At 38.9% G+C, this 22,246-nt stretch overlaps 2 protein-coding genes across 2 annotated transcripts; one reads left to right on the top strand and one right to left on the bottom strand.

Annotated features, from left to right (window-relative positions):
- Window positions 1-477: 477 nt before the first annotated feature.
- DIP-alpha (Dpr-interacting protein alpha) lies at window positions 478-21,427 on the top strand. The gene is made up of 7 exons (XM_068302113.1): window positions 478-586; window positions 5,575-5,675; window positions 8,276-8,367; window positions 8,436-8,564; window positions 17,482-17,601; window positions 19,093-19,263; window positions 20,314-21,427. Exons 1-7 carry the CDS (start codon window positions 551-553, stop codon window positions 20,958-20,960), a joined length of 1,296 nt encoding a protein of 431 aa, XP_068158214.1. The 5' UTR covers window positions 478-550; the 3' UTR covers window positions 20,961-21,427.
- LOC137586103 (uncharacterized) lies at window positions 16,556-18,971 on the bottom strand. The gene is made up of 3 exons (XM_068302114.1): window positions 18,832-18,971; window positions 16,978-17,355; window positions 16,556-16,913 (listed from the first exon to the last, which is right to left on the bottom strand). The coding sequence occupies exons 2-3, from the start codon at window positions 17,330-17,332 to the stop codon at window positions 16,855-16,857; spliced, it is 414 nt and encodes a 137-aa protein (XP_068158215.1). The 5' UTR covers window positions 17,333-17,355; window positions 18,832-18,971; the 3' UTR covers window positions 16,556-16,854.
- Window positions 21,428-22,246: the final 819 nt, after the last annotated feature.

Raw genomic sequence — 22,246 nt, 5'->3', positions numbered from 1 at the left:
AGCAGCAGCACCATGGTATGGTCAGGAGTGAGGGGGGAGGAGCAAGTGCCACAACCGCGATATCATTAACTGCCACAACCACATAACCATTTCGACCTCTAATCTCTGTTGCGTCTGTTGTTCCCTCTTGCTCTCGCTTACTCTCACTCTCTTTCTTCTTTCTCTCCTTTTTCCTCCTATGTAGCAATTGGCGCCTTTCAACCAGAATTTGTGGAGAGCATTTCCAATGTTTCGGTGGCTGTTGGTCGCGATGCCACATTCACGTGTCACGTACGCCATTTGGGTGGCTATCGGGTAAAGTACTGCTAAGGTCAAAACTTTAAAATCCCATTTCATTAAACATTTTACCTTTCTGTCTTTCCCTCTCTCTCCCTCTCCCTTTCTTTCTCTTTATCCACAGGTGGGTTGGTTGAAGGCCGATACCAAAGCCATCCAAGCCATACACGAGAATGTCATCACACACAATTCACGCGTTACAGTCAGCCATTTGGATCAGAACACTTGGAATTTGCACATAAAATCGGTTTCCGAAGAGGATCGCGGTGGGTATATGTGTCAACTGAATACGGATCCTATGAAGAGTCAGGTACGTGTAAATTGAATTAATTCTTTCATTCTACTATGTTAACCAAACATGAGCGACAATGAGAAAGTGTTTAAGACTCAGTGAATAGACCAATCAATACTTTCGGAAAGGAAATAAAAGAATTAATAAATAATTGAAGTCACTTGAATCACTTTTAGTTCAGTGCCGCATTATCAAATGCTACGGGCCTGGACCTCTTAAGGGCCCGGAGTTTTTAGAGCGCTTTAGAACGATTTTTCGAGTAAATTTCGAGAAAGTCTACTTGTTTCTTTTTGTATTTTTTAAATGTACATATATTTTAATGTGTTTTACGAAAATCTGCTAAATATGTTTGGAGATGTAAATGAATTGAAAAGGCCAAGTCTGTGTGTTTTTCAAATCGGTGGCCATGAAAACTAATAGACCGATTTCCTGGATTTTATATCAAGGGATTCGTTTTTGCTCGCATACATTAAAAAGCGAGAATCATTATTATCAAAATCGACTATGATTAAAACTGGATATTAGTTTCTAGTTTCAGATTCTTTTTATTTTACTTCTGCAAAAAGGGTATATTAATTTTGGTCAGAAATGTGCAAAGCATAGAAAGAGCATCACCGACCATCAGAAGGACGAGACGAGTTCATATATCCATGTCCGTCTGTCCGTCCGTCTGGATCAACGCAAACTCCTCCTAGACCGTAAGAGCTACAGAGCTGAAATTGCATGTAGGCTTGTACATACTGCACAGGTTGTGTATCTCGGATTCAGCCGGATCGGACCATTATATCATATAGCTCCCATACAATGTGGAAGAACGTTTTATCTAAAAAGGCTTATGTTTGCGAAAGAATGGCCTACAATCATAGGAAATAACGAAGATATTGACCAAAGTCACTGTTTTCCACTGATCGTTCCTATGGGAGCTATATGAAATAGTCACCCGATCTTTATCAAATTCGGCACAGTCATTAACAGATATACTAAACTAACAAATGTTTAATTTGAAAGCAATCGCGGTAAAAGTAACGAAGTTATTTACAAAAGTCACTGTTTTCGACCGATTGTTTCTATGGGAGCTATATGATATAGTCATCCGATCTTGATCAAATTTGGCACAGTCGTTTATAAGCGTAATAAACTCTCTAATATTAAGTTTCACGATAATAATATAGAAAATAACGAAGTTATTGAGAAAAGTCACTGTTCGTGACTTTGGGGTTTGTATGGGAGCTATATGATATAGTGGTCCGATCCGGCTGAATCCGAGATATACAACGCCTGCAGTATATACAAGCCTACGTGAAAATTTCAGCTCTGTAGCTTTTACGGTCTAGGAGGAGTTTGCGTTGATCCAGACGGACGGACGAACATGGCTATTTGAACTCGTTTCGTCGTGCTGATCAAGCATATATATACTTTGTATGGTCGGAGATGCTTCGTTCTATGCGTTGCACACTCTGACCAAAATTAATATACACTTTTTGCAAGGGTATAATAAGTCTGCCGAATTTAAATGCGATAGTCAAAAAACTACAGGAGGAAATCGGTTTCTTTTTAAATTATGGAGGCGGAAGCGGGCGTGGCAAAATTTGAAAATATATAAATTCTCCGCGCATACTATGCCAGTATACATACTAAATTTGGTGACTTTAGCTTTGTTAGTTTTTGATAAAATCAGTTCTGTTTAATTTGCGGGCTCGGAAGTGGGCGTGGCAAAATTTTTAAATAGCCAATATTTGCGCGTCTATTAAGCTAGTCTACGTACCAAATTTGATGTCTGTAGCTGTCATAGTTTTTAAGAAAATCAGTTTTATGTAAACTCCGGGGGCGGAAGGGGGCGTGGCAAAAAGTTTGAACAATTAATTTCTGCGTGCTAACTAAACGAGTATACAAACTAAATTTGATGGCTCTAGCTGTTATACTTTTTAAGAAAAACAGTTTTATGTGATTCCTGGGGGCGTAAGGGGGCGTGGCTGAAATTCCAATTAACTCTGTACATTTGCATAATACACGAGTATACATACCAAATTTGGTGGCTCTAGATCTTATAGCCTCCGAGATCTGCGTGTTCATACGGACGGACAGACGGACATGGCTAGATCGACTCGGCTGTTGATCCTGATCAAGAATATATATACTTTATAGGGTCGGAGAAGCTTCCTTCTGCCTGTTACATACATTTTAGCGACTTTTATATACCATTTCACCCTATGGGTGTATGGTATAAAAAACGAGCTAACTTTGAAAAACCCAAATAGGGTTTTGCTATTCAATACATGTGCTTTCAGAAAAAAAAAGTCCGGTTCGGTTTGATTTCAATACCCTTAAATTTGTTGCATAGTGTTATATTTACACAAAAATATAAATAATTGTAAATACGCGATACGCCGACTTCTACAGAACAAATGGAAGCATGCCCTGCACCCCGACCAACTATGATGCAGCGAGTGGTAAACGACACGCAATACCAGAAACCGCTGAATAAGTTCCGGATAGTATACCCGCCCTCATTAGAAGTCCCGTCGACAACACACTCATCCCATAACCTTAAGTACATTGTGACTTCCGATCACATAGCATAAACACTTTTCTATCTACCTTTGTAACCAACCCGTTTCTGCTGACTTCACCGGAAGAGCGACCTACTTTCACGATCGGCCATAGTACGATCAGTCGTTGATCAGCCCTCTTGAGGTATACATACATATTTAAGGCCACGATCTCTGGAAAAATGGTAGTCTTAGTTTTAGTCTGGCCTCAGAACCAGAAGAATAATCAAGTGATTAATAAACGAATTATAACGTTGAATTAAAACTTCTGTGTAATTAGTTGCATGTTAAACTAGCGGTCAAAGGAAGAGTCGTGTGTTTCATCTTCCATGTGTATCCGAAGGATCATGGTAAGGCCACAGCCCGACCAGAAGACTCGTAACTGGCGCCCGAGCAGGGAATGTCTAAATGTCTACGTTCTAAAAAGATCATCTGATTTTCAGTATACCCTGAAAACATATCTTAGTTCCATATGTGTATACATACATACATAAGTACATACAGATAGTTTTAGCGCAGATTAAATAATATTGCTTTATCAACTTATTGTTAGTGATGAAATGAAATGAAAATATTTGCTGAAACACACAAAAAGAAGCATAAAAAAGGAACATATGAACATACAATATTTGCGAAATGTCTGTAGAATTTCATGTGGTATTAGAAACGTAAGAAGAAAAGGGAATGCATTGAGTAATTTTTCGACCGGACAAGTAAGAGAAAGCGCAGCAAATCGAAAGCGAAAACTATACGATGGACAAGAATGAGAGAGATAAGTGTAAGGTATTTACAATATAAGTACATACATGCATACATATGTACATACATTCATATGTACATACATTTATATGTACATACATATGTACATTGGGAGAGGGTAATGGGGATGGGGAGCGCAAAAACAAGCCCGTCGAATATAAATTCCAAGCATCATCATGTTTATGTATGTATGTGTGTGAGAAATTGTGTGTGTGTCCGCTCACACGTACACTCATGTGTCCAGCCAAGTGAAGTTTATGGCGCCAATAAAATGTATTTCATGCTTCCTTAATTTTTATTTGCACTTTTACGCTTTTGTTTTGTCTAATAGAGAGAGATAGCAAAAGAAATAGAGAAAGAGAGAGAGGGAGAGAGGTAGAAGAAGGGAGAAAGTGCAGTGAGCTGCACACGAATGGAAGGACAAACACACAATACCAAGTACTTTCGCTACGCGTGCTCCACCTCTAAGTGTTATCAGGATAAGCTCAGGTTCAGAATTAACATTAACATCGTCAGCGTCGTCACTTAAACTATTTAACGCTCTAGCCTCCACCTCGGTCTCCGTCTCCGGCTCCGTCTCCATCTCAATCTCCGTCCCATGATCCCATGCCACTTATAAAACACTTTGCTCTGTTGCTTTACGACGATAGTACCTACTACTATAGTCGGCTGATTATAGAGCTTGGAATAATCAGCCAATTCTTGCATCAAGTGTGTGGCCGTAAATTTGCGACGAAAATCTTTTCAAGTGTTTGCGTTTTAGTTTTTGGATAGCCAAAAACCATAGAGTGAAAATGGTATATTAAAATCGGCAATTTCTGGGCAAGATGAAAGCATTTCCAACAATGTTAGGTTCTTATATGTATGTCCTTAAGGAACTATCTATAACCGTAGAACGGAGAGTAGTATCTACGCTGTGTTCTTTACCTTTATACAAAAGTACGTTAAATTACATTTAAATTAGTGAAATTCATTGCGTTAGCAATAATAATAGCCCATCTATACAAATGCAAAAAGGTTTTGTTAACTTGACCAATAAGTGCGCTAAATTGCCCGTGTTCTGATTTGGAACTGAGTAAGTAAGTCGCAGCATCGACATTGCTATACCATGTAATACAAGTGTTTTAAATTTATTTTACATGCTGCATTACAAAAATATGCTATCTCGATCACACTTACGTAGTTTTCCGCTGCCACTGCACTTTTAAAAATTGACTTAAGTGCTCAAAAAACGGCTCGGGGTCCCTATGTGCACTGGTCACGGGTCACCCAAGCCCAGTCAATATGCCCAGTTTGATCGAAATAGGTGGGGGAAAATGCCTATCGGAAATTGGAAATAAACTTGATCTTTGCGCATACTACACAAGTATACATAACAAAATTGGTAGCTCCAGTACTTATAGTCCTATAGATCTAGGTGTTCATACAGACGGACAGAGGGATAGATCTTCTCGGCTGTTGATGTCGATGAAGAATATACGTATATAGGTTCTTGAGGCTGTAACCACAATGGGTGGAATATACTGCATACGTCAGCAGTAGCGAGGTTTGAAAAGCTAGTAAATCTAGCTGCAACAGCAGGATATTCGAAAGTCGACGAGACGATTTATTTACTTTGTTTTTGTTTTGGCAACGCAGTGGGTTCACCTTTTTAAATTACATTTTCTTTTTTTTTTGCTTCTTCGCATATTTTTACAGATTGGCTTTTTGGATGTGGTTATACCGCCGGATTTTATCAGCGAGGACACTTCATCGGATGTGATTGTGCCCGAAGGTAGCTCGGTGCGTTTAACATGTCGGTGAGTAACTCGTATGTACTGCCATTGCTGCTGCCCACCCCTATCCGCTTTTTGTTTCTCCATCCTTTGATTCTTTTCATGCACATGCACATACATACATCAGTAATCAAGTCCAAGTTCCATGTGTCCGCAAGAGCCAGCTCTATACGTAATAATGTCAACAAATTAAGTGACACTTCATTACTCTTGATTTGAAGCGATAGGGTAGACTTAGCGTGTACCCTAATTTTATGGTACATCAGTTAATGCAGTCAATTTGAAAATCAATTTAAGCTAAACTATACTGAGGTTGGTGCGACATAATGAAAGTTCTTTCAACTTGCAGAATAACTACATGAGTTGGCTGATCAGGTATTAGATGTTGTATCAAAAAGGATCTGTACGATTTGCAATTGAACCAGCCTCCATACGATTCCCAATTTATGAAAGGGTCAGGGTATTTCAAAGTTCACCTACATGTGATTTTGGTATTATGCTTTCAGTTTGTCGTTTTTTTTTTTTTTTTGTAGATTTTTTTTGGCTCTCCATTTAACTAACGGCGGCGAATGACTGCGGCGATTTTAGTTAGTAATAGCACTCCGCATTTGGCCCGTCACTGATTTATTAACTTGAGCACAAACACATAGAAATTCTTTTTTAACGTTTTAACCGCAAAATGATGAAACCTTGGCGATAAGCGTGCGTTCTCTTTTTCTCTATCATTCTCCCAATCACTCCTATCCCCATCCACTAGTGTGTGTGTGTGTGTGTGTGTGTGCGAAAAGCTATTAGAGAAACCTTGTCTGCAATTTTTTTTCATTTTTAATACTACTTAGTTAGTGGGGAAAATCCATTAAATGAAATGCAACTTCAGAGCAAAGCTGATGTAGATTTCGCTTGCTTTCCCAGCCACAACAACAACCAGCAGGAAAAGGCAAACAATAAAAAGTTAAATCCAATGATTATCACATTAGTTAGTTAGTACGCTAGCTCATAATTTGTGAAATTGTTGTAATCCCTTACTAGTATATGCAATTTGGGCGAAGCAATTTCTATCAAGCAAACACACACAACCACACCAAAATTAGGACGAGAGCAGCCTATATAAGCCATTGGCTCGATGATTGCCGGCTGCTCCTGTAGCTGACTGCTTGGTCGGTCGCTGGGCTGGTCCGACGGCCCATTGTTGTGCCTTGCCTTAGTTTTGAAGTCGTCGACGTCGGCACATTCGTCGTAGAAGTCTGTGTGGGTGTAGAACATTTTCTTTTTAGCTATTTTGCATCTGTTTGCGGCATCATAAAAATTTACCACACCCGTGTCTGGTTATTTCGCTGTTCAACAACTGCTGTCTTAACACGCATTCACTCCGACATAGAAAATTCAACCTCACTTGAGCAAGTGAAGGAATCCGTAATGACAATTATATGCTGGACCATCAGATAACCCAGCAATTCCACCAAACACATGAGATCTAAGTTATTTGGTGGTCCTCAGTGGTCTGGGGATTCAGCTCAGAAATCGTTTATAACAGTGGGTTTCCTTGTTTCAATGACTCCTGCCAACTTTAGTTGAGGTATATTGCTAAAATTAATACCAATATAAAGATATTAGAAATGTAGAACCGAGAATTTAAGCCCTGTTCTCAGTAAGTCGAGTAGTTTTTTGGAAGATATAGATTTAGATTTGCCCGATTTTTAGTTTCTATGTTTGGCTCTCATTTGTCTTATAAAGCCTTCAAGTGAAGAAGGCACGTTGTCACATAATTTAAATGAAGTAACGAAATAGTTCGGTATCTCTCTGTCTTTCGCCAAGGCCGCTCTTATCGTCCAAAACCCAATTGGGGCTATGAATCAGAGAGAAAAAGAGATAGACATAACCCTGTAATTGTTGGTTTTTAATTTTTTTGTGCTTTAAAAACTGCGCCATGTGTGTTTTGGCCATGTGTTTTGGCCATTAATATGATAATAAAACCAAAAACCTTTTATTGGTATGAGAAGGCTAGATAGCATTCGTGTTTTTATTCAAAATCCTATTTATCTGAATTTTCATTTTTAAGGTAATTCAAGAAGAGTTATGATCTCAATTGGTTTCAAGGTTTTCAGTTTTTTTTTTGTACTCTCAATGGGTCTTAAAATATTATTCTAATATATTATGTGTGTTCACAGCTTCATTTTCTTTTAGTCGAATATTCCCTTCATCGATCTATGGAATACCCATTATGAAGTATAAAAAGCCACAGACGGTGCCTGCTGGCTTTCTCTAGTTCTGCTTTTGATTCTGGTTCGCTCTGCTGTCGTCCGTCTGCATCGCAAAAACTTTTACTCAATCTACACATACAGACAGACACACACACACACACACACACACACACACACGCGCACACACACAGCACTCAGAATGAGTCCATAGATATTCTCGTTGTCGTCGTATTAAATTTAATAAGCAACTGAACTTGAATATGTATTCGCATTTACCATTTCCATTGCCTACTTTCCAGCGCCAGATGTAATGCCCTGGCAATTTTCGTTCCCCCTTTTTTTTATTTTTATTTGTTTAAATGTTGGTGATATACATACTAAGTATATAAAAACCCATTTCCTCTATTTGCTTGAACTTTATAGAGCTCGCGGCTATCCGGAACCCATAGTGACCTGGCGAAGGGAGGACGGCAACGAAATCGTTCTTAAGGACAGCATGGGCACAAAAACTTTAGGTGAGTTACAACCAAAACCCGCTTATTTTCCTTGTCCGATCGTAGGTACATGTGTCATTTATTTCTAGTCACCTCCTACCGCGGCGAGGTGTTGAAGCTCACCAAAATCTCACGCAATGAAATGGGCTCATATCTATGCATTGCGTCCAATGGAGTGCCCCCATCGGTTTCAAAGCGAATTTCGCTTAGCATACACTGTAAGTAGCCATTAATTAGAGAGATGTTTGCGGTGATGCGGTAAAGGAGTTAGAGGAGCCCCAAATTCATCCGCAGACATAGTCGCAACCTTACATTCTTTGTGCATACCCAAGTTCATACCTATCCATCCGTCACAGCTCCCACATACTGGGCATCTGGGGTCTGAGGCCTTCGTTGTGGTGTTTATCTTATATTTAGTTAGTTTCACTTTACTCTATTGTCCGGTACTCAACTGCCGTACACTGTGGCAAAATGGGACACGGCAAATGAAACTTACAAAATCAATCTTAAAGAATTGAAAACACACCACAACAGCATGCCTCTTGTATGGAGTATTTCTTCTGTTCTTGGGTCAGCCCTACTTTATGAAATACGGTCCTTAAATCATCTTAAATTTAAATGAGTACAATAATAACACGGAAGTATTAAAGCCGCTTTGGGATTCTTGTTTACATACAGGCAATTCTATGTACTCACAAGTAATATTTTTCGAATATCTGTTTTTAATCAGTCGATCTGGCCATATTGTTTGTTTGTCCGTCTATTTGAGCACCTAGATCTCCAGGACTGTAAAAGCTAGAGCTACCAAATTTGGGGATATCAAGTTTGTTTGAAATTTTTACCACATCCCTCCTAGCCCCCGGAATTGGACGAAAACCAGTTGTTTTTTCGTTGCATGTAGCGGAAATTGGATGGATATTTCAAACAGTCAAAATAATCATACAGTTTTTGGTCTATTATCGGCAATTACATTCATTCTCAAACTCTTTTGGTTCAGTGTGGATTTCACAATAGTGCTTCCGGCTGAGATGATGCCCTTATGGAGAAAAATGAATATAAATAAAAAGCAGGGCAAAAGGCAAACTCCAAGAATGTATCTGAAGTGGGTAATGTCCATGTGCGCGTTTGGGTGTGTGTGTGTGCATGTGTGTATGGGAATGTGCCGTGCTAACTTGATTGTCGTTGTTGTAATCCGTTTAAATCCTGTCACCGATACCTCTGTATGCGAGTCTGATGATGGCCAGGACAGGACAGTAAAGAACTGCGACCTGGCATGGTGTCAATAGGGCGGTGGGAAAGGGGAGAGGCCTTGGTGGGCCACAGTTTTTTGTCAGACTGTCTGTAGCACGTGCTGGCTGCTGCCATGTGCTGGCAGTTCACTCAATCATCAAGGCAAAAGCAACAGACGGATGAAGACAAAGTCAGGAGCCAGACGCAGAGACAGAGACAGAGACGTGGTCGTTGCCGTTGCCGTTGCCACTTTCCACTGCGTTTGTTTGCCAACGTGGCTCCTGTTTATTTTTTGCTCACTCGTTTACCACTGCAGCAAACTCCATCCTCACCACATCACCACACCTCATCACACCTTCGTTCGTCTGTCTGAGCATCTGTGAGTTCTCCTGAAGGACTCCCATCATTTTCGGTTAGGTGGCAAAAATCACGCTTTTTAACATTTTGACATTGTGTTAATGTGGTCTTTAAGTGTTGGACTTTAAAGTATGTAACCCTTTTGCTATTTTGTTCACTATCTACATAGAACCAGCATAGGGCTCCTCTTCTTCCCCCCTTCCTCTTAGTAAACGCATTGCAGCTTCCAGATACCTTGAAAAAGTTTTTCGCAACGTATATTCATTCATTCCTGCTGCGTTTACTTTTCCTGTTTCCATTTTGCAACAACTTCCTCACAATTTGTTTGGCAAATGTTCCGCGGCAAGTGAAAACAAAGTTTTTGTGCTACCAGCAAAAAGAGACCGAGAATATGAGGTTGGTCTTCCCCAGCTCTAGCCTTAGATAACTGCACGTGTAGACCCGTGTCTTGAACATATTTCCGTTTGCATTTGCTTTTCCGTTCCCCCACTTCTTACTAGGGACTTCCTTTTGTGGCTAATTAGTTATGTATGTATAGATAAATGGGAGGATGGCGAGATGATGGGATGGATAAATGAATAGATGTATGATGTTGGCGGCAGAATGGATGCCCCACATTAATCTCAAAAAACTTCAAAATTGTAAACTAAAACATCTGCGTATAGCCATTTATGATGACTTCTTTTATTTAAACTCGACAATCAAATTTTTGTCTTTTGTCTCAAGCATCTCGATTGCATTCCTCCGTCCCATAGTGCCCCAAACAGTGGTTTGCAGGCACGTTTCAGTATCGCATATCCATCCCGTGTCCATTTTACCATTCATAGTTTCGTTTTCGCGCTCGCACACATAGAAATAAGTGCGACAAAATTCATAAAATCACGTACGCGTATGCGGCAGAAAGTAGGAACATAGACGCACTCTGTCACAGAGGGGGAGTGAAAAAACTACAACAATATTTCAACGTCCACTCAGGTGGTCTCAAGTTGATCAGACCCGGTCAACACTTTGCATAGTTTGACCTTTACCAAACTAAAGCTTAAATTGTTGCACTCAATTGAATGCCTTTTTCCCAATTTCTTTCTTTTGTTGAAAAGAAACAAGTCAGCAAGTCGTCTCAACGACTTTAATATACCATGTAACAACTAGAAATTATAAGGACGAAATGAATGTGTAAACGATTCCTTTTTTATTATGAATATAATAATTCGTTCACTCTTACCTTCGTCAAAATATTTTTTGGATACTCCTAATCCAATTTAATTTATTTGATTGCGAGAGTGAATGAAGTAAGTCGTCTAGCCGCTTTCGGCATTCCATGCACCAGTAAAACATATATATTTTAAATTTACTTTAAATCATTTTTACAAGCGTAACTCAGTATCTCGCAACTCAACTATATAAGCACTCTAGCGCCCCAACTAAAAAACGGCCAACTTTGGCCTTATGGAAAAATGTTTATATGCATAACTCGACTATTTTTAGTCGGATTCTGATCAGATTTGGCATGTTGCTGGATATTACTATTGAATTCAGGTGTATAAGGTAGAAAATTACGGGAGATAATCGAGTTTTTTCAAATTACGGGGGCGGAAGGAGGCGTGGCAAATATTTACATACACAAAATCTGCGCCTTTACTAAGTGAATATACATATGTACATACCAAATATGAAGTCTCTAGTTAGAATTGTCTTTGAGGTAAACGATTTTTTTAAATTGCGGATGGGCGTGGCAAAAATTTGAAATAAACTAGATCATATTTACATACTACACGATCCTATAAACAAAATTTTGTCTCTATCTTTTATAGTCTCCGAGATCTAGATGTTAATACGGACGGACAACCATGGCGACTCTTATATACCATTTCACATGGTATATAAAGTGGACGTAGCTCCGAAATCGATGTGTTCAAACGGACGGACTAGATACGATGGGCGGGCTAGATTATCCCTTGATATACACACCTTAATGTACATCACTGCATGCTGTTCCTAGGCGGTTCATAAGGCGGTGTCTGTAGGAGTTTGTAAGACTGAGCGAGACTATGCTATGATGACACACGTGAAAATAACACAGGCCGACATGATTTTTGCTGACGTTAACTTGAGATGTGTTCTTAAGTAATTCGGGTACGCTGTTTCTGACTGCATACTTGGTTTTTTGTCCATCACGTCCAGATTTTGAGAAATCTGGATATCTTGGGTTGGAAAATAAGCACTTAAAAATATACTATAGAAAGTTTAATCAAAAATGTTCCACTTTTTTAACAGATTTTAGAATATTCTGAGTAAGAAAATTAGTTCTTGTTTGCACATACAACTAATATACAATATGTTACACGCAGCAGATTCCCATAATTCTTTAAAGTTAAAAAGCAGACAATTCTAGGAATTCCTATAGCATGCTTTTTGGTTCAAATTTTACTCACTATAGAACTATATCCAGAGTGTAAGATATTATCACTAACCATAGAATATTCTATGGTTAGTGATATTATCTATTATAACAAAGAAATAACTCTTTGATATTTTGTAAATTTTTATACTCCTGCAAAAAGGGTATATTAATTTTGGTCAGAAGTTTGTAACGCATAGAACGAAGCATCTCCGACCATACAAAGTATATATATTCTTGATCAGCACGACGAGACGAGTTCAACTAGCTATGTCCGTCCGTCCGTCTGGATCAACGCAAACTCCTCCTAGACCGTAAGAGCTACAGAAATTTTGCACGTAGGCTTGTATATACTGCAGGCGTTGTATATCTCGGATTCAGCCGGATCGGACCACTATATCATATAGCTCCCATACAAACCCCAAAGTCACGAACAGTGACTTTTCTCAATAACTTCGTTATTTTCTATATTATTATCGTGAAACTTAATATTAGAGAGTTTATTACGCTTATAAACGACTGTGCCAAATTTGATCAAGATCGAATGACTATATCATATAGCTCCCATAGAAACAATCGGTCGAAAACAGTGACTTTTGTAAATAACTTCGTTACTTTTACCGCGATTGCTTTCAAATTAAACATTTGTTAGTTTAGTATATCTGTTAATGACTGTGCCGAATTTGATAAAGATCGGGTGACTATTTCATATAGCTCCCATAGGAACGATCAGTGGAAAACAGTGACTTTGGTCAATATCTTCGTTATTTCCTATGATTGTAGGCCACTATTTCGCAAACATAAGCCTTTTTAGATAAAACGTTCTTCCACATTGATGGCTAATAGGTAAGGAAAGAGTTGCCAAAAAAGTTGCAAGGGTATACAAACTTTGACGCGGTCGAAGTTAGCCCAGGCCCTCTGGTTTTTTAAATAAGCCTTATATATTAATAGGATAAAATAATACTGTTTTTAGTAAATACAATATTATCATGAAATAATATATTTCAAATGAGGTCATTTTGAATAGTTTGAACGCATTTTTTTTCGAAATCCTGACGTGATGGAGAAAAACTAAGTACACGGCCGTGATCAGCACCCCCCCAATTACTATGGGAGACCTATTGAACTTTTTCATGACCTCAAAAATGTCGGCCTGTCTAATTTAACAAACATACATTCGGTATTCGAAATTTATAATACATACTTGTCAAATGACATCCATATGATGTAGTTATTCGATTTTGAACAAATTTGGTAGAATTATAGAGCATGTGCGTAAGTTACTAACCTATCTTTTGTGATAACTGCAAAGGAACCAAAAAAGTTCTTCTGACCAAAATTATTTTTTTACCGATCGTTTTTCTGAGATATATGATTATACAGTCAACCGACTTTGATGAAATTTGGAATAGTAACCAACAGCTGTATTAAAGCAATTTTAAGGCAATCACGTCAAAACTCGAAAATTAGCTATTGATAAAAGTCGCCCGATATTGATCAAATTTGTCACTGTCCTTTATATTTATATTAAACCCCCACATATTGAATTTCATGACAATAGCACATAAAGTTACGAAGTCTTTGAGTCACTGTTTGTGCCTCTGCTGTTTCTATGGAATCTTTATGAGGTAGTGATCCGATCCCAAATAGCTTGTGTGTGTGTGTGTGTTTTGCTGTATATCTACATCATTTGGCTTCACTTTTCTTCCATACCCATGTTTTATTTTTTAGATCAGATGTTTTTTACCTTTTGACGCCTCTAGGTGAGAAAAGTGGAAAAGATAATTTGTAAGAACATGCAAATTTCGGCATAGCTGAAGTTCAACATAAACTCTGTATAATTCCAATTGGCCGATGTGTATGTACATACATACATACATACATACATTCTTTTACATCTGAATAGACATTTGTAAGAAATTTGCAATGCATTGGACATTTGTAAAAGTGCCATACAATATGATTTCAATTTTAATTAAGGCAATTTGAGATCTGATTTGAGTTGTCGTTAAGAAGAATGCCCACACGGGGGTGCTTACCAACTGAAATTCTTGCATTCCAGTTAAAATTACTATACAATTCCCTGCAATTACTGCAGTGCCATCTCCTGCCTCTAGCTTTATGCCGAAAACCAAAAAAACCCACCATATACTGGTCAACATGTACATATACACTTTGTAAACCTAGAAAGGGGATGTCCGAGCTGCCCGCAGACAGTTGTCACCTTTAACTCGGAGGCTCTCTAACAATACTGGCCAAATGCTGCAACACAGAAGGTGCGTCTCTGTGGCAGATGCTACTCTTACTCCGGCTCGGAACGCCTTGTCCTCCTCCGACGACGACGTCATTAGTGCATATTTGTGGCTTTGTTTGCCGCAACTGACACAGAGGCGGGTGATGCGTGTAGAGTGTGCGGCATGGGTGAAATGAAGGGCCAATGGCTGAACATTGGTTGCTGCCTGCCTGGTGCTGAGGTGTACATGCTCGGAATAATCATGGCAAAATTGCAAATCGCAAGCGAAAGTACTTGGGTACCAAAAATGCACTTGCACTGCGGCCGTATGTGGATGTAGATTAAAAGTAGACGCAGTCAACCAGCACGTTTATTTATGTGTGTATGTGTGTGGACCCTGGTCAACACACTGGTCCAACGGCGGTGGACACTATGACACTGTGTGTGCTGCATGTCAATAGAGCCAGCACTTGACGCCCTGCTGCTAGTTGCGGTAAAACGTCCTTTCCTGCGGTAAACGTCCTTGATCAGGCTTAGACACACACAGAGGATCGAAAATATCGCCAAGTAATATGCTATCAAAGTCCAAGCTCCATCTATGTATGTACATATGTATGCATGTATATTGTAGGAATGACAGAGTAGATGATATATATGTATTTATTTATATATATGTACATGGTATATCTATATATGGAATACACAGATGGACGACGCACTCGTCCATGGAAATCAATTAAAATCGTTTAAACTTACAAAACTGTCGGCAGAGACACACACAAATACACAGACATATAGAATAGGAGCCATTGTTGCAACATGCTTCTATTGCTGTTGCTTCTGCAATCAACCATCAATGCACTCACCCTCCACCTCCACCACGTCCACCACCTCCATTCACACACACACACACATATATGTATATCCATCCCCATGGACACACAAGGAGCAATCTGCGAGCCTTAGCTTCGCCTCCTTTCCCCATTTCTGTTCCTTCGCCTATCTTTCTATCCTTTCTGCCCTAAAGGCGACTTTGGCAGTTTTACAAAACCACCAATTTTGGTTATAGCCTCTCTTTCGAATGGCAGCCCTCTGCCCGACAGTCCTTTCTTAGTGACAATAAATACTCATTCGTTGCAGAAGAGTTCATCTAGTGTAACGTGAAGAGTTCTTACATGGACTTGAATTGCATTTTGATGAGCCTACACTATACTACACACACACTAACACACTCAATTGCCCACCAAAGTACGATAAGCAAATGTAACGAAAGCTATTGCATATGTATATGTATGTATGTATGTACATATGTATGTATGTATGTATGTATGTATGTATGTATGTATGTACATATGTATGTATGTATGTATGTATGTATGTATGTATGTATGTATGTATGTATCTATTGTAGAGCATGCATGGCTGAAATGTTAGTAAAATTGCAAAAATCGTTGATGGTGGTCCGATTAAAGTGTCCGAAAAAGCGGATACGCTTACAGACTCTATAATATCTCTGATGATGACTGATATACGCAACAACCTATCTAGCGTTTCTTAAACACTCAAAAGCAAAGAGAGCAATAAATTTGTTTCCAAGATTTTTAACAATCAATTCTTCTCAACTCATGGCATCAGGCATTTAATACAGGTGCGAGACTTTTGGCCAAATCAAGCTCAAATTGAAGCAGAAGTAAAAACAAAACACAGCAGGGATGCCCACATCTCTCCCCGAATACTATAACATACAAATTTAATCTTTGTTGCAAATACAAAGATCTACTCAAAGTTTTCGAGATTGGAGGCTTACTCTTTGACATTTTGCAACAATCGATAACCAAAGATACCCCCAATAGAATATGCCCCCCCAGGTAAAAAAACCTATTGGGGAATGTTAATTAAGTTTTAATCCTTTTTCTTTGGTTTTAATACCTTATGCAGCCTCAAATTCAAAATCGGTGACCGTGTTATATGATCATTTTATATTTCTGTCGTTTTAGTAAAAATATATTGAACTTTAATTTAAACATTTAACAATTTCTCATATGGAGTAAAAATAGAAAAGAGAAAATAGTAAAGCAAAAATAAAAACAAATATGCTTTGATTCGGTTAGCATATCTTAGGGAGTGGATTCTACGCATTTCGGTTAGTTTGATTTGGCATTACTGGCGGTTTGGGAAAATTGAGAAAGATTTGTGGGTCGATTGGCAAATAGATATTGAGCCTAGCTTGAACATTGATGGATAACTTTCCTTTCCCTGAGAATCACTTAAATACATTTGTTTGATTGATTTAATTCAGTGACGGGAATCCTTTTGTATCGCAACGTGTGTAAAAGGCTTGCTGAATGCCTGAGTGGGAAGACATTTGGATTTCTAAGCGTATTATGCTACTTTTCAAGGCCACCTGACTTACGATCATTGACATTTGTACTAAATTTAGCTTTAGTTATATCCACATCGATTTCTGATTCACATTCCGAGAGTTCATCCTCTTGTCGGCGAAAGAGACGTGGGGGCTTCTGATCCTGATCCTTGCCACCGATGCGGCTCTTGAAACCCGGCTTTGGTATGACCGATTCATCTACATCAATGCTACGGCGACGTAGAACCTTGACAGCAGCACCAAGAGCCACACAAGCAGCTGCAGTAGCTCCCACATAGATCAAAGTGTTCCGCGACGGGCGCAATCCGTTCGAGAATCCAGTCGGATAGCTCAATTGAATTTGTTGAGCCAGATCGGCAATATGCTTAGTATAGTCCAACAGCATGGTTGAATAATCTACGATATGACCTAAAAGCGATAAGATACGATAAGTTAAGATAGCTAGCAATAGAATAAGTACATTATAAAAGTTTAAGCATTTTTCTTCTCTCCCTTTCCCCTCTCTCTTTTTGTCTCCAAACATTTTCGTTGCAGTTCATCCTGTTATTCAAGTACCAAATCAATTAGTCGGCGCACCACTTGGCACTGATGTTCAAATCGAGTGTCACGTTGAGGCCTCGCCCAAATCAATTAACTATTGGATTAAGGACACGGGTAAGTCACATTCTCCACTACCCGCTCCACAGCTATCCCTCTCCCGCTCTTTCTATGTGTGCGCACATGTTGTCTGGCTGTTGGTCAGAGTGTCCATCTATCTATCTGTCTGTGCGTATGCAGCTGATGTGTCCAGCACCCCGAACACATCATTACTTCAACATTGTACCCATGAAAACCCTCGCCAGGCGTGGTCAGGCCATCATTAGTCAGTTTCAGTTGTCAGTCTGGCATGTTCCGCGTTTGGTCTTTTTAATGCCATAAACTAGGCTATCTAAAAAATAATTTGCATGGCAACCCGAAAAAATATGCAGCAATTGTGTGTACAAACATTTTCAAATTAATCTAGAGACATTGAACTGGTTAGCTGGTGAAGAGATAAATTTAGCCACGTCTTGAAATCCTGCCAATATATATGTACATATGTGTATATATGTATGTATGTAGATATATTGTTATATGGGTGTTGCAGCTTTTTCTAATGTCCTTGACCAACATCAGTGGGTTTTTCTATATTCGGATTACATTTGTATTTTAATCAACTATATGCCTTTCGATCCAACCAATTATCTCTAGTAATAAATAACCAAGTTGTTTTCATCTATATAGATGGTCGAAATTTGTGAGAGGAGAATATGCAATTACGAGAGTTATCTTTGATAAGTCAGACAAGCACCTAACAATAAATACACTTAGCATTAATATGCCATACCAAACAACACTTCGTTGACTAGGATGAAGGACTACCGCTTTCCTTTCTCCAATATGTTTGTGCACACAAGCACAAATGGACACACATACATATGTATGTATGGACTCGTATATGTACATACCTACACATAGGCTCTCAGATGTTGTGGAATATATTCCACACACACAGGATAAGATACGTTGTTTTGGCTCTTGGTTTTTGGTCGACTTATGCATACATTTACAAATGTATATGTATGTAATTGCTATTTACGATTCTTTTCTTAATCATTAAACATCAAATATATTGACTGAGCATTAACATGACATTTCACCCTAAGACCGATTTGGCCCCAAGACAAAGGGATGTAAACCAACAATGTTTTGGTTGTCAGGTTCATCAAACTGCATTATGCACAAATGTGGACGAGTGAATACATACACACATAGAAACTTATGTATGTATGTATACAAATGCACAGACGATAAAACGTTTTGCAAGCCATTGGCTTTAATTTGTTTTATTTACTAGTTACTTACGCAAAATACCGTTGTCAGAATTAAGATCCCAAGTTTAGTCCGCCAATCTCCTGGTCCGATTTTCTATGTATATAAATATATCAGTAAACAATATTATTATTATTTTATTCAGAACTAACGACGATACGTAGCGTTTTGTAGGAAAATATATTTTGAATGAAGCAAATAATGAAAGCAGCACTAGTAACTAGACTGCTTTTCAATTCACAGACTACTAAGTGCTGTTCACATTTATTTGATATTCACTTTTTATCTCTCTAGGTGAAATGATAGTCTCCTCCGTTAAATACCACGTTCAGGAAGCATCGCAATCGATGTACGAGACCAAAATGACAATGATTGTGCGTAAGTTCCAGAAGGACGATGTTGGATCATATCGATGCATAGCCAAAAATTCACTGGGTGAAGTGGATAGCAGTATACGATTATATGGTAAGTTAAAAATGAAGTAAGTGAGTCGTCTCGCCGAGTTCTGTTCACATGCTTTTTACAAGCACATCTTGGTATCTCGTTCACTTACGCGCATATGAGCACACTAGCGCCCCCACCATATAACGGCCAACAACGGCGGCTGCAGCTTTTATAGTCTCTGACATCTAGGTGTTCATACGGACAGAAGGACACGGCTAAATCGACTCGGCTGTCGATGTTGATCAAGAATATATGTATATACTTTATGGGGTCGGAAAAGCTTCCTTCTGCTTGCTACATATGTACGTTTTGGCATCCGTCCTTCTGGATGGTTAAAGGCTACAATTTTGAATATAGGCTTGTGTATACTGCACAGTTTGTTTATCTGGGATTCAGCCGGATCGGACCACTATATTATATAGCTCCCATAGAAAAGGCAAAGTCACGAACAGTGACTTTTCTCAACATCTTCCAAATTTGATCAAGATCGTAAGGCTACGAAAAGGGTAACAAAAAATATGCAAGGATATACTAAGATTGACGCGGTCTTAGTTGGCCCCGGCCCTATTTATAATATATAATATATTATAATATAATATAGGTATCTGATTTTGAACAAAATTGTAAAATTTGTAGATTGTTTTGTGCTTAAGATAATCGCATTAGATATGTACATATATACATATGTGCATATGTATATACAGATGGATTAGTCACTCGATCTTGATGAAATTCGGCGGTCATTAATAAGAATTTTAAGCTGGGGAGCTGGTTGATACTGTGCTCCAATCGGACTTAATCCGAAATATACAATCCCTCAATCGAGAACATGGTCAGAGATCGAGCCTTCTAAATTAATGTAGTCAGATAATGATTGCTAATCGGGACCTGTGGGATGATGTATCTTCCAATACTATAATAATAGATTTAAAAAAAGCTACGTATGTATCTTTTGGTTAGACTTTTATCACTTTGATTTGAATTATGCCACGGAGGCATGTTATCTGGTTGCTTGTACGTATAAAGTTAGTTAGTTTGTTATTGTGTGACACCTTCTTTTGTTCGTTGCAGAAATCCCAGGACCGAATCGTAAAATTCCTAGCAAAGGTAGCGGTGGCGGCGGCGGAGCAGGTGCTGGCGGCACTGGTACCAACGATGCGGATGCCAATGACATTTTAAAACTGAAACAAGTCAAAGTCACCTATCAGCCGGGCGGCGATGATGAGGAACTGCAATATGGTTCGTCCGAGGATTTTGAGAATGGCGATGGATATGGTGGACTGCCGCCGTTATCGCCTCACGTTTACTACACCAGTGGCAATAAGCCGCCCACACATAAGCCGGGAGCCGGAGTCGGTGGCGGGAGTGGCAGCAATCAGCATCAACATCATCATCATCACCATCACCAGCAGACGCATGGGAGCAACGGCAATGGCGTCGGCGGCAACGAGTTGACTCCATCAGGTGCCGGTGGCAATGCTGGTGCCGGTGGCATCACCCGTAAGCCACCCTATTACGGTACGGAAGTGCGCGGTGGTGGCAATGGCGGAATTGGCGGCCCCCTGGACAACAACGAAATGAGCTCCGGAGCCGAAGGTGTTCATGGTGGAGGCGTAGGAGTAAACAATCGATGTCGATGGTTGTGGCACTGTCGACAGCCGTTCTTAATGGGTTTGTCGGCCATGTCCGGTTTTCTCATGACGCTTTGGCTGTTATAATACCCAATGGTTAGTGTATAACAGCCTTCCCAAGTACACACACCCACACACAAACACAGCCACATATGTTGTAGTAGCAAATGTTAAATTGTTTATAAACAAATTACATAAAAATAACTTAAAGTACATACAAGTAAGTGAAACGTATCTAAGGTAAATGCGAAGAAATCCCCCATCTCATCCTTCATCCCCACGAGAATTCATCAATTTTTCTTTAATTAACTTGCCCAAAATGCAATTTTAGGTTCCCTTTTTCCCCCTTTCAACTCACTTCTTTATTTGTCATTAATTCCTCATTAAATTCTACGCTTAACGCTCACCTTCGACTTTGACTTTTTTGACATGAAAGCAATTTCCCAAACCGATTTATATAAGTATACATATATTTTTTTTTTTTGTGGAATCCCAAAAAAGAGGAAAGCCCAAACAACCCTCCGCCGAAAGGTCAATTAATATAAAAATAACAAAAAAAAGAAAAAAAAAACGCAAAAGTGTAAAACTTTTGATTTAAAAAAAAAGCGAGAAAAATGAATCGGGTATTTGCTTTGAACCCCATTATCCAATTTTTCCATTTGCCTACACTTTTCTAAGCTCTCTTCTAGAAGGGGAAACTTGCAGTGCTTGTGTGTATAGCCCAATTTTTACAATACTTTATCAATGAAATATTAAGTTTGTCAGCTGTTTGGAACTTCGATTTAGAAGCATTTTATATTTTTTTGGCCAGGTTTTTAGAAAAACTTGTCACGGCCATTTAAATTACTTCATTTAGATAACTTTTGGCAAGTGTACAAAACATTCGAAGTAATTACTGATTATTGTTCTTTTTCAGTTGTTTTCCCCCATTTTTTGTTCTTTTTTTTGTTTTCTCAACTTTGATTGACATTTAAAAAATTAAAGGAAGGTCGTCCCAAAATGAGATTCAACTTTTCTTTTTTTCTCTTTTGGAAAACGGCCGGAGGGGGTCCTCCACTTTTTCAATAATTATATTCGTATACTATTTATATGCAAATATATATGTTTGTATATGTATTCATATATGTACATACATATGTATGTATTTATCTATGTATGTATGTATATATGGCACGTTCTTTGTCAAAGAAAACAGGGCTGTAATCGGAATTCCCGTGGACCGATTTAAATGATCTCCTTCGGTGGGAGACCGGTTCCCAAGTGTGAGTCCAGTGATGATTTTGTTGGAGTTTTTGGGGCGCGACACCTGGTAAAGGTAATGGTGATAATGGTGATATAATAGATTGACCATGTTCACCCGTTATGTGTGTATA

This window comes from Drosophila tropicalis, unplaced genomic scaffold, assembly GCF_018151085.1.
Source record: "Drosophila tropicalis isolate 14030-0801.00 unplaced genomic scaffold, ASM1815108v1 contig_9, whole genome shotgun sequence".
NCBI lineage: Eukaryota > Metazoa > Arthropoda > Insecta > Diptera > Drosophilidae > Drosophila > Drosophila tropicalis.
This window is presented reverse-complemented; position numbering and strand designations above follow the sequence as displayed.

Excerpts from the sequence above, each read along its gene's own strand:
- DIP-alpha (XM_068302113.1), top strand. The coding sequence starts at position 551 with ATGTGTCAACTGAATACGGATCCTATGAAGAGTCAG. Across the intron at positions 587-5,574 it reads CGGATCCTATGAAGAGTCAG|ATTGGCTTTTTGGATGTGGT; the intron begins GTACGTGTAAAT and ends ATATTTTTACAG. Across the intron at positions 17,602-19,092 it reads CTATTGGATTAAGGACACGG|GTGAAATGATAGTCTCCTCC; the intron begins GTAAGTCACATT and ends TTATCTCTCTAG.
- LOC137586103 (XM_068302114.1), bottom strand. The coding sequence starts at position 17,332 with ATGCTGTTGGACTATACTAAGCATATTGCCGATCTGGCTCAACAAATT. Across the intron at positions 16,914-16,977 it reads TAGTACAAATGTCAATGATC|GCATTCAGCAAGCCTTTTAC; the intron begins GTAAGTCAGGTG and ends CTTCCCACTCAG.